Below are 12,477 nucleotides of genomic sequence, written 5' to 3' on the forward strand. Positions count from 1 at the left end.
GAGGTTTGGGTCTTTCGGGTCTTCTCTGCTATCCCTGTTGCAGTTGATGGAATCTCTCCTGTTACATTGTGCCTCTTTTACACAAGAGACTGGATGGAAGCTGTGACCTCGACAGCCTTCGTAATTCAACAACCGAGACCCAAATCTCAATGTTTTTAACTTTTGTTTTTTGGGTTTTTTTAAAGAGTTTTATTTATTTATTTGACAGAGAGAGAAGCGAGAGAGGGAACACAAGCAGGGGGAGTGGGAGAGGGAGAAGCAGGCTTCCTGCAGAGCAGGGAGCCTGATGTGGGGCTCGAGCCCAGGACCCTGGGATCATGACCTGAGCCGAAGGCAGACGCTTAACAACTGAGCCACCCAGGCGCCCCTAACTTTTGTTCTTTTTAAGTTACTCAGTGTCATCATAAGCACCCATTTTTTTTTTTTTTTTTTAAAGATTTTATTTATTTATTTGAGACAGAGAGCACATGAGAGGGGGGAGGGTCAGAGGGAGAAGCAGGCTCCCTGCCGAGCAGGGAGCCCGATGCGGGACTCGATCCCGGGACTCCAGGATCATGACCTGAGCTGAAGGCAGTCGCTTAACCAACTGAGCCACCCAGGCGCCCGCACCCATTTTTTTTTTTAAGATTTTATTTATTTTTAAGAGAGAGAGAGAGATCATGAGTGGTGGGAGGGCAGAGGGAGAAGCAGACTCTCCGCTGAGCAGGGAGTCCGGATGCAGGACTCGATTCCAGGACCCTGGGATCATGACCTGAGCAGAACCGACTGAGCCACCCAGGTGCCCCGAAGCCCCCATTGTGCTCCAGTGTCCTGGAATTCATTCCCTTTATATTGTCAAAGGCAGCAAGCACCTAGTTGCAGCAGATACCCTCTGTCATCAAATGGTCCTAATTACCACCAACTGGTCATTTAATGAGCCGTGGACCACTGACAGTCAAGTTCTCACCCCAGCATATGGATGGAATCTTGCTGCATTCAATGCCATCTTGTTGGGGTAATAAACTCCCTGGGGACCTCTAACCTGCAACCCCCGCTCTGGTACCAATCTGTATATTGGAGTTCTTCAGGTGCAAGCAACAGGGATGACTCTGAGGCAGAAAGAGCTTGGGTTGTGTGTCCTGTCGCTTGAGAAGGGCTTGCAGAATCAGAGAGGCCGTTGAAGAAATGGGGAAGGCTGGAAAGGGCAGACCCAGGGCAGCGCTCAGGGCATGGATTTAATCTACACTCTGTTTGGGACGCTCGCTGTAATGAATAAGTGGCTGCCATATTCTCTGTCCTTGTGTTTATCCATTTTACACTCAATGTCCCTGGAATCCTAGCTTGGGCCTTGGGCCTCCGTGTGCCTGTCATCTTCCCTTCTCCCTCCAAATCCACTCCTTTTTCTCCCTGTTCTCCATGACCCAGAACTCCTCTGGTTCCTGCCTCTTCTCTAAGCTGATCCGTCTAGGCTACATCGAAGGGCCCATTGCCTCTGGAGTCCAGGTGGGTTTGGCCGGTGGGAAATCCAGGTAGGAGATCAGAAGGAGAGAGGAGAATGGGGTGAAGACAGTGACTCCTTGCCTTGTAGTCACAGAAGGTGTGATGTAGGAAAGATATTAGGGTTTGGAGCTGATGGTCAAGAAAGAATTCTTGAGACATCTTTGGTGCAAAAAGATGGTGTTATTAAAGCCCCAGGACAGGACCTGTGGGCAGAAAGAGCTGTACTGGGGTCCCAAGGAGTGGCTGATTATATACTCTCAGCTTGGGAGGGGGTTAGGGATAGCCTAAGTCTCTAAGGAATTTTGGAAGCAAGGTTTCCAGGACCTTGAGGAGGCTAGCTATTGTTGGGAAAAGGTCATTTATTACCATCTAATAAAACCCTAGTCATGAAACCCTTTAGATGTATATCAGTGAGTCGTATGCTTGGGGGATAGAGCTAAAGGAAGTTTCCAAAGGAACTTTTACATGTTAAAGTAGACTCACGGGATCTTGGTGGTCGTGCTAAGATTGACTTTTGCCCTTAGCAAAGTACTTAAATGGAAGCAGCTGAGTACCTAGAGGAATGTCACTCTGCCTGTTTCAAGGACTTGTCGGTGGGCTATAGGTAGTAAGGAAATTTAATTTTTCTTTTGCCTTTGTTTCCCACATCAAGGTGGGCTGTGTCCCTGAACAGAAAGAAACTGCTTGGTTCATGGTGGCCTCTTCTACTCAACGCTTTCCTAGTTCCAGAACCACTCCCTCTGCTAACTCTTCAGGTCCCTTGTAAGGACTTAGCTGAATTCTCTATACTGAGCAGGAATATCATCCCCCTTACTCCTGAAGTTTCCTCTCGGTATGTTTCCATCCACGGACCCTCACCCTGTTCCAGAGCCATGACCAGGCCGCCCTGGCTACATGACCCTTGCTGGGCTTTCTTCCAGTCTGTTGCTTCTCTTTGGGCTCCTGCCTATCCCCCAAGCCTGGTTCCCTTAACTTCCATTTGTGGTAAAGACCTGCCAATAGTTTTCCGATGAATTCCCTGTGGCTTAGGTTGACCTGTCAGTTTCTGTGCCTACAACCATGAAGTCTAACTGATGTGGTGCTGTTCCCAGAAAAGTGGATGCTGTGTAGGCAAATATATCAGCCATCGGTATCTTAGTCATTTGTGTATCCTCCAGTGCCTGGTGCCTGCTAGACACCTAATTAAAGGGTGTTAAATAAACCCATTTCTGCCACAGCCGGCTCTGGTGCCCCACAGTGTCCTTCCCAACCCCCCACACCTCCCAGCACGGAAGAAACTATGGCCTTTGCTGAATGGACTTATCATTAAAACTGAGGTCTCAAACTCCTTCTTCATTTTTTTTTTTTCCAGAAACTATTTCTTAGGTGAAAATCACACCGCATAAGGGATTAGTAAAGCTTTTAATAGCCAATAAACACACAATTTAAAAGAGAAAAGAAACAAAACATTGTGATCCAGAGTCAATTAGAGCCCACCAGGATAGGACATCTGCGAAAACAATTGCCAAAACAATGTAAGAATGCATCTTAAAGTTTCGGAAATGGAATTCAGAGAAAATGTCCTCAAGGAATAATACCAAGACAGACCCACTTGAAATGTGCGATGGACTGAGATGAAAGCCTCACAAATGCCCTTATAAATCTTAAGAAAAATAACAAACGGCTGGTCAGTTAAGACTCTAGTGTTACTGGGCGCCTGGGTGGCTCAGTCGGTTGAGCGTCTGCCTTCAGCTCAGGTCATGATCCCGGATTGAGCCCCACATGGGCTCCCTGCTCGGCTGGGAGTCTGCTTCTCCCCCTGCCCCTCACCCCTCACGCGCGCGCGCTCTCCCTGTCTCTCAAATAAATAAATCTTACAGGAAAAAAAGAGACTGTAGTGTTATTGATGAGACAGCAGGTAGAGGAAGGAGAGATCTCGGGGACACGGGAAATGTAGAAATGAGTGGTCCTGACCTGCATCCTGAGGGTACCAAGGGATTCCCTGAAGAACTCTCAGAACCAAGGGCCTTTGATTTAGAAAACACAACAAAACACAGAGGTCTTATCTTCAGCAAGAATCCCCCTGACTCCTGAGATTTCCTCAGTGATTTTCCATCTGGAGGACCGCTCCCCCCCGTCCTGCCCCTGGGCTATACATTCCCACTTGCCCCCAGCTGCATTGGGAGTTGAGCCCCAGGCCTCTCCCCGCTGCAAAATTCCATCACAATGGTCCCTCTACCGATTGTGATAGCCTCCCCCTGCCCCACCCGACGCAATAAAGTCTTCCTTACCCTGCGTAAAAATCAAACCAAAACAGAAAACAACCGGGAAGCCCACAAGGGTTCAATCTTGAGAAATCCACAAGACTGGTTTCAAAACAGGGAAACAACTGGGAGTGGTAAAGCTTCATAAACAAGCATTTAAAAATGAACGTTTAGAATTCTTAAGGCTAAGGCCACTTACAGAAGCTATAACTTGAATGGAAACAGCCCAAAATAATCAATCTAGAGATGTTTTCAGAGGGGGCTGTTCTGGTTTTTGCTCTGTCTCAGACTCCTGCCTGACTTAGGATAGATTAATTTCCCCACTGGGGATGTGGATAATGTTTCTTTTTAATTAACACTAAAAATTCTAATTATGCCCAAACAAAACACTGGTTTTGACTGTTAATATTTGCAATAGGAAACATACCACGTGTCCATGACATGCAAAGAAATAGTCACAGATGGTTTATTCTAAAATGGTTTTACAACCCCCTGAAGTCTCAGGCACTTTGCCTTGCAAAAGAAGGAAAGGAATTTCTGTCACAACCATTCCCTCCCTTCACTGCCATTCAAGGGATATACCTAGATGCAAGAAGAATGTGACAGCTAGTGGTATGAAATTGTCACACACGCGCCCTCAGGACGTTCCATCTGTAAATGCTTTGCATTTTTAAAAGTGTCTCCTCATCAGCAATCAAATGTGATTCTCATAATTGTATGAGATGGCTGCTTTTATGAACTATACTTCACAGAGGAGAAAAGTAAAACCCAGAACAGCTTGGCAGGAGCTTCAGGCAGCTCGTGATTCTCAAAGTCCAGAGGGCAGGAGGACAATAGCCTCTGGGCATCTCCTCACAGGCGTCCGTTCCCATCGTGCCCGTGCCTGTCAGCGTCCTCATGGAGACCTTTGGTTGCAGGCTCAGCGCAGCCAAGTTGCTAAGTCAAGGTGCCCGCCAGCCCCAAGAACCCGCTTGCTTTCATACGTCTATGTAGCAGAGCGGATAACTGCCACCAGGTGGCGCCCCACCGCGGCTGGGACCTCAGGGCTGGGGATTGGATCCGCAGCGCCCAGCCTCGTGGCCTAGCAGGCTTATCTCAAGCATTTCATTAACTTCACTGTAACACCATTCCATCCCGATTGACTATTTGGGACCCCACTTATCAATTTATAGTGGAGTTTTACTGTTTTCGAGTAGCCAATTCTATACACCTTTACAGGTCTTTTTTTTTTTTTTTTTTTGTAATTTTTTTGTAACTACTGCATTCTGGGTACAAGTTTCTGATTATATTTCATTTCAACCTCTAATAGAGTCATGCACCAGCATTTATATATTGGAACATATATTATTTTATTATAGTTTTTTTTTCTTTTGTATCTAACTAGGCTAGCATATCGTCTTTAAAAGAATATATATAGGTAAGTTTTAATTGCTGAATGTTATTTCAGAATGGTAAAGGGGGAGTTACAATGTATTAGTCATGAAAAGGGGATTTGGGTGTGACAAGGTTGCGAAGCACTATATTGGAGCATTGACCTTTTCCTCAACATTGCCCTCCTGACTTTGATGATACTTTGACCACAACATTTAGCCTACTTCACTCTCTCCACTTTTTTTTTTTACCCCACCTCACCCTGAGGCTGCTCCTCGAAGCTGCTTTGCTCTGCTGGTCCCACACTTGCGCCCCAGGACTATCCCAGCCGTGCCATCACCCCCTGAGGCTCTCTCCCGCCCCCTCCCCAGCCCCACAGCCACATCCTGCCAATTCGACCTTCACCCCAACTCACTTCTCATCTCCAGTTTCTTCTGGACTGTCTGTCCAGTGAGGAGGACCTGGGCTATGCTCTCTCCTGGCAGTGTTTAAAATGTCGTCTTCTCTAGTTGGGGGTATATCGTGTTCTCATGGGGTAATCTGTCAATTGAGCCTGAAGATCTGAAAAACAGAGAGCCCAGCTGAGCTTTTCTGCTTCTCCTGAGGTAGTGCTGTGATCAACAGGGGCTTCTCCTCTTGCAAATTTTTCTCTTGTTTTCTCTGAGCTGATTACTCACTCCCTCACGCTACCTCCCTCCAATTTGGGGGGACGGATAGGAGTAGGTGTGGGTAATTTGTGAGAACACACACAATTTTATTGAATAGCTTTCCTTCTCTGTTATCAGACCATACCCACATTTTCTGTTCTATTTTTTGGCCATGACTTAACCTCTTGTTAGGTTGCTACTGGTTAGATTTTGGGCATTAAAAAAACTATTAATGTATTTACTGTGGATGTCAGAGGGAGTAATTCTGTCACCTGGCTTCTTTGCAGAGGCTGCTGATTGTATACTGATAGCCTTCATTCTTAATTAATAAATAACAGAACCCCCCAGTTCTAGGTGGGCTCATGGCCATCCAGCTAAAAGCTACATTTCCCAGCTTCCCTTGCACCTGGGTGTGGCCATGTGACTGAATTCCGACCAATGGGATGTGAGCAAAAGTGATTATGCCATTTCTAGGTCATGCCCTTAAAAGGAATGAATGTGCCCTCCTCTCCCCCCTTCCCCTTCTCACTGGCCAGTATGCAAATGTGATGGCAGGAGCTGCAGCAGCTACCTTTAACCCAGAGACAGAGAGTGCCATATTGACAATGGCAGAGATACTCCACCAGCTCAGGACTGCCTATCTTTGGACTACTGTGTAAGAGCGAATCAAAATTCTATTTTAAGTCACTATATTTTGATGTCTTTTGACTACCTAGACTATAAGTAATTCATATAAGCCTCATGCCATTACCTTTACCCAGGAGCCTGAAGTTATTTGCACTTATTTGTGTTTTCTTATTTCAAATTGTATGTTCTGTGTCTTCCTTTTATAAAAAATTAAACTGTTAGCTAGTAGTCTAATTTTTTTTTCCCCAAGAACCAGCTTATGGATTTATTTATCCCAGTGTGCTTAGTGTTTTAAGATTATTTTGGCTTCCTTTACACTTGAATGGATGTCATTCAATGTAAATCCCATTTGTGGAATTATTGGGTCATATCCTTTCTCCTCAACATTCTTTCACATCGTTCCATTGTCTCATGCCATCTAAAGTTGCTGAAGTCTGAAAAAAGTCTCATTTTATTCCTTTGGTAGATTGTCTGCTTCTTCTATCTGGATATTTGTAGTAGGATGCTTTTGTTGTGCCTAAGATTTAGGAACTTCACAAAAGCTATACTGGTCTCAGTGGTTTCTTTACTCAGTTTACCTGGAATAGAGTAAATCTGTTTGTGTGCCAGATTGGGTCTTTTGTTTCAGAAATGGCTTTTTCTTTTATGTGTTTGACTACTTTTTCAATTCCATTTTTTCCCTCTTCATCAGGGACTCTATCTGTATGTTGGGTCAACATAAATGTCTCCCATAGCTATCATTTTCTTTCCATTCTCTTTGTCTCTTGCCCTTCTTTATTGTACTTTGTGTGATAGTCTCTGACCTGCTAACCATGTCACTGACTCGGTTTGCTGTCATGTCACCTTGTGGCTTCTAATGTGACTGTCAGATACTGAGTGGGTTTTTCTTCTTCTTTTTCCGCTTACCTCATCAGGTCCCCTTTTCATCTTATTTTGGTATCTCTGATTTTGTTTGTTTGCTTGCTTGTTTCATGAGAACTATAAGGTCCCCTGAGAGTACAGAGAGGATTCTTGTCAAGGACTTTATTCTATTTCCTGGGATCATTTTTCTTCAGATATATATTCTTTCCATGTATTTTCCTATGGACATGCTTTGAGAGAGAAGGGTAATATCTTACACAGATCCCATGGTAGCTCTTTACTAAGAAATAGTGACTATTTTAATTTAAAAAAATACCTGAATCCATCAGCCCTTTATTTATTTATTTTTTTAAGATTTTATTTATTTGTCAGAGAGAGTGAGAGGGAGAGAGCACAAGCAAGGGGAGTGGCAAGCAGAGGGAGAAGTAGGCTCCCCACCAAGCAAGGAGCCTGATGTGGGTGGGACTTGATCCCAGGACCCTGGGATCATGACCTGAGTCGAAGGCAGACGCTTAACCGACTGAGCCACCCAGGTGTCCCTCCATCAGCTCTTTAGATATAAATTCTATTTCACAGGAAAAATAGTAGCTAGACAAGCAAACTAAACACCACAAGGAAGTAACCAGACAGATCCGGAAGGTGAGATATTCTGTAGGACAACTACCTCAATTGCTTCCACTAGTAAGTGTCCTAAAAAAGGACTGTACTAGATTAAAATAAACTTAAGGAGAATGTGTGGTCCTGGATTGAATACCGATTTGGATAAATCAGTTGTAAGAATAATTGGAGTTAATTGGAGAAATTTTAATATGGCCTAGAAAGTAGGTAAGATGAGACGAGAGAAAAGTATACCAAAATACAAAGGTAGAAAGTGTTGGCTAAATAATACAGGTTATAAAAAAGTTATAAACAATTTTTAGAGCATAATCTCTCTCACTCTCTCTCTCTCACACACACACATACACACACACACGGTTGTTGCAGTGATGTTCTCTGGGAGGTAAGAATATGCTGTTTGTTTTTTAAACTTGTCTCTATTTTCTGATGTTCTACAAGCACATGTCCTGCTTATGTAATAGTTTTTTTTTTTTAAATAGTGACACAGATTTAAATGGGACAGATTTGCCATGAAGATAATAAAGCTTATGCTTTAGGGCCCTTTGTTCACATGGAAACTTCCAAGGCCCTAGGAGGGCTTCTGGCAATTTTGTATCACATTTTTGTGGGGATTTTTTATTTGTTATGTTTTAGAAATGTTTTACTGTAGTAAAATAGACATAAAATATACCATTTCAAGCAGACAATTCAGTGGAATGACGTACATTCACACTGTTGTGCGCCCATCACCACGCCCCACCTCCAGAACTTTGTCATCTTCCTGAACTAAAACTCCCTATTGCCCCATCCATCCAGTATTTTTATTTTTAAGTGTCTCCAAAATTGTGTAAGCTTTAAGCATCACAGCACCCTGGTCCAGCCCCAACTGACAATCAGATATCCTGGTCACTCCTGAGCAAGCTTTGAAATGATATTTGACACTAGTAAGTGATTTTAGCCTCAAACCAAAGTGCTACCAACATTGCCAAGGAGACAAGATCACTGTGGTGGGGAGAGAGATGGGGGCAGAGGAGCAAGAGAAGCAGACTCCCCACTGGGCAGGGAGCCCCATGTTGGGCTCCAACCCAGGACCCTGGGATCATGACCTGAGCCGAAGGCAGACACTTAACTTACTGAGCCACCCAGGAGCCTTGTATCAGCAAGTTTTAAGCCTGACTCAATATGACAGAAAACCCAAATTTATTTCTCTGATACATAAAAGAAGTCTGGAGGTACACAGTCCAGGCAGGACTAGTATGGCAGTTTTATGATCATCAAGGAACTGCAGCCCTTTTATCTTGCCATGCTACTGTCAGTAGAATGCCACTTCATGGCCCAAAGGGGCTGCTCAAGCTCCCACTATCAAGTCTCTATTCCAGCCAGAAGGAAAAAAATAAGGAGTGAAAAAAGTATGCCCCTTCCTACAATGTTTCCTCACCACAGATGCACGGTGGGCTTACATCTCTGTGGCCACAACATAGTCACATGGCCTTACCTAGCTGTAAGGGAGGCCAGGAAATGTAATTTTTATTCCAGAAAGTTGTGCCCAACTAAAGATCAGACATTCCATCATTAATAAAGAAATGGAGAGCATGGATATTGAGAAAGGCAGCTAAGCATCTGTCAAATAGTTTTTAAAAAGATTCAGTGTGCTAGTTTTTGAGGTTTGATGGGGGCAAGTAGGAAAAGACATTTGATTATTGCTTAGGATTTTGTTTAGAGCCGAAAGCTCATTTCCTCACAATTAACTTTCTAGACTGGGAGCTAAAGCCTCTTTCAATCCCACAGAAGTGGGCTAAACAGGCTTGCACAGAAAACAGGAAACATCATCTTCCCCACCGAAGGGGACTTTTGGTTGTCTCAATGGCCAAATACATCCAAACCACATAGCTAGACCAATGAGCTTGACTGTGGTGGGTAAGCTTTAACTTAAACCAGCGTGTTAGCTGCCATCACGTTTGGAATGTGTGTTGCTTCCAGAGAAATGGTAACCTCAGGACGGGGTCTCTTGACCCCCTCCTTAGACTATTCCATGGAGGACATTTGTCCCACGTGATAAACAAAAGAAAACGAGGAACAGGAATGCCACAGTTGCTTTACCAACCACGGAGTGGTTTCCAGTGCTTGAACCGGGCAAACTAGAAGCGGCCAGGTGAGGGGCGGATGGAATCAGATCAGCAGGGCCTCATGACCTTTCAGCTGCCTCTCTGACTTGCTAATGAAATAGAAAAATAAATCTTCATGCTTGTACATCGCATACACTGGTTAGTCCAATTGCTTTTCTGAACTGATCACCTTTGATTTTGATAGATAATACATCGTTTAGCAAATTCTGGGATTTTGTCCAAATTAGAATACAATTTCTCCCCGAAGTGCCCTTGAACAGCGGTCAGCCTGCTTCCTTCTTTGTCCTTGACCTAGCCACTGCAGGACTTGGGCTCTTGCTTCTTCTGATTCCAGGATGAGCATGCTGTCACTCTCTGAGAGGGGGAACATTTTGTTGATCTAGCAGAACTGCCCTGTCGCAGTTCTAGTCTTCTCAGCTGGGCACCCTCACAGAGCCAGCCTCTGGGTAAGAAACTAATTACTTGGACTCCTCCTTCAGTTTGACCTCCTAAGGGAAATAGGCCTGCAGAAGTAACCACCCAGGCATAGCAGAGCATGGAGCAGGGCCCAGCAATTCCTTCCAAAATGGAAAAGGCTCCTGCGAATAAACCGGTGTGTTTTGTGTTCCCGCCTCATGCACAGCTCGGAAAGGCTGGGTTTTAAATAGACAACAGCACATAAAACTGCTTGGGGTAGGTTGCATTAAGAGTAAGGGAGGGTTGAAAGTCAGGGAAGAAAATAGCCTCCCAGCAGCCTTCCTTCCTTGCTTCCTGCCTGGCTCACCCCTTTCCCAGCAAGCTCTGGAGGCCCTATGTCCCCAGACAGGGGCTGGGGAATATCAGGGCAGAAACAAGCCCTCTGGAGGCAAAGGGAGGCTCCTCTGCATTTCCCTTTCCTGCAGGCCTGCCCTGGTTTTTTCATGATGTCATCCATTCATCATTGTGAGCTGATTGGCGGTCCCAGGCCTTGGCTAGCTGCCCAGGGCCAGGAGGGAAGAGAGAGATACCAGGGCAAACTTGCAGCAGGCCCCTGAGCATGTGCGGAAATGTTGTCATCAGTTCCACAGAGAAAGACTCGGTGGAAATCAAAGAAGACAGTAAAAGTCACAAGATCTTTTCCAACCTTCCCTTCCCTGAATGCCTGGGAAGAAGTCAGGGGCCTCTTGCCTGTGGATGGGGAGCCAAACCCTGGAGTTGGCCTGGGTGTGGAGGAGGGACTGCTCTGCCAGATGCTTCATTCTCCAGAATTCAACCTATTTCCTGACTCAGTGGTGTTTGAAAGCAACTTTGTCCAGGTACTCTTGGGTCGCTCAGAATGGCACTCCTTGATTCTTCTCAACCTGTTCCCAAGATGTGACCAGGAGAGTCTGTCCCAGGGACTGGAGTGGAGTGAGAACTGGGGCAAGGAGAAGTCAGTGGGCCTGGAATGCATCTGACCCTGACCTTGCAGAGCCCCAGACAGGGCTTCTTCTGCAGACACTTGTCATCGTGGGGACAGAGGTCAGGAGCTCTCTGCTCTGAGTAGAGGACTTGGTATCTGAATCCCTCCATGTGCTTCCTTCTCCAGGGTGTCAGCCCAAAGAGGTGAACAAAGAGGCAGTGAAATGGGCTGCCCTTGGAGGGTTTGTAACAGAAATGCTGATTGGTGAAAGAACAGGAGCCGGGCCCCCGAGAGGGACCAGGGCTCAGAGTCTCTGCTTTCATGAGGTGTCACTGTGCAAGTGACCTGCATGCCCCGAATCCCAGTTTCCTCTATTATAAAAGGGGTTGGACCAACCTGGTTGTTCTATGCAAACACAGGAAGCAAAGGCCCAAGTACAACGGGCACTCAGGGCATTTTTTTTAAAAAGACTTATTTATTTATTTGAGAGAGTGCATGTGAGTGCACTGCGCAGAGGGAGGGCAGAGGGAGAGGGAGAGAGCAAGAATCTCAAGCAGACTCCCCGCTGAGCACAGATCCCACGACTGGGGGGTTGGGGGCTCCATCCCAGGACCCCAAGATCGTGACCTCAGCCGAAATGAGGAGTCAGCCACTTAACCGACTGCACCATCCTGGGGCCCCTCTGTGCATTTTTGTTTCCTTGCCTGCCCTTCCTTTCCTCAGGCCAGGTAGAACCCAGAATAAGCAGACCTTGGGAGCTGCAAGGGACCTCACAGTTCAGGGAAAGTGCAGGAGATAATAGGGCCCCTCAAAGAATGGCCTAAGGACAAATTTTTCAAAGAAAACCCAGGAAACAGTGTGGGGAAGAGTCACAGAAATGTGACACAGGTCCAGGAACTCCTGGGCTATGGTTCTTGTGGGCGATTGTTGATAGGAGGTAGTGTAAATACTCTTACCGTTGTTCAACCAACATAGGTTTAAAGATTTTATTTATTTATGTATTTATTTGACAGAGAGAGACAGTGAGAGCAGGAACACAAGCAGGGGGAGTGGGAGAGGGAGAAGCAGGCTTCCTGCCGAGGAGGGAGCCCGATGCAGGGCTCGATGCAGGGCTCGATGCAGGGCTCGATGCAGGGCTCGATGCAGGGCTCGATGCAGGGCTCGAT

General features: G+C 45.7%; 1 protein-coding gene across 1 annotated transcript in view; it reads left to right on the top strand.

Annotated features, from left to right (window-relative positions):
• Nucleotides 1-10,976: 10,976 nt before the first annotated feature.
• The window catches only part of FAM71F1 (family with sequence similarity 71 member F1), an 11,181-nt gene continuing 9,680 nt past the window's right edge, over nt 10,977-12,477 (top strand). Inside the window, exon 1 of the mRNA XM_021699395.1 lies at nt 10,977-11,225. Within this exon, the coding sequence (XP_021555070.1) occupies nt 10,977-11,225 (249 nt within the window). The remainder of the gene's footprint in view (nt 11,226-12,477) is intronic.

This window comes from Neomonachus schauinslandi, chromosome 12 (genome assembly GCF_002201575.2).
Source record: "Neomonachus schauinslandi chromosome 12, ASM220157v2, whole genome shotgun sequence".
Taxonomy (NCBI): domain Eukaryota; kingdom Metazoa; phylum Chordata; class Mammalia; order Carnivora; family Phocidae; genus Neomonachus; species Neomonachus schauinslandi.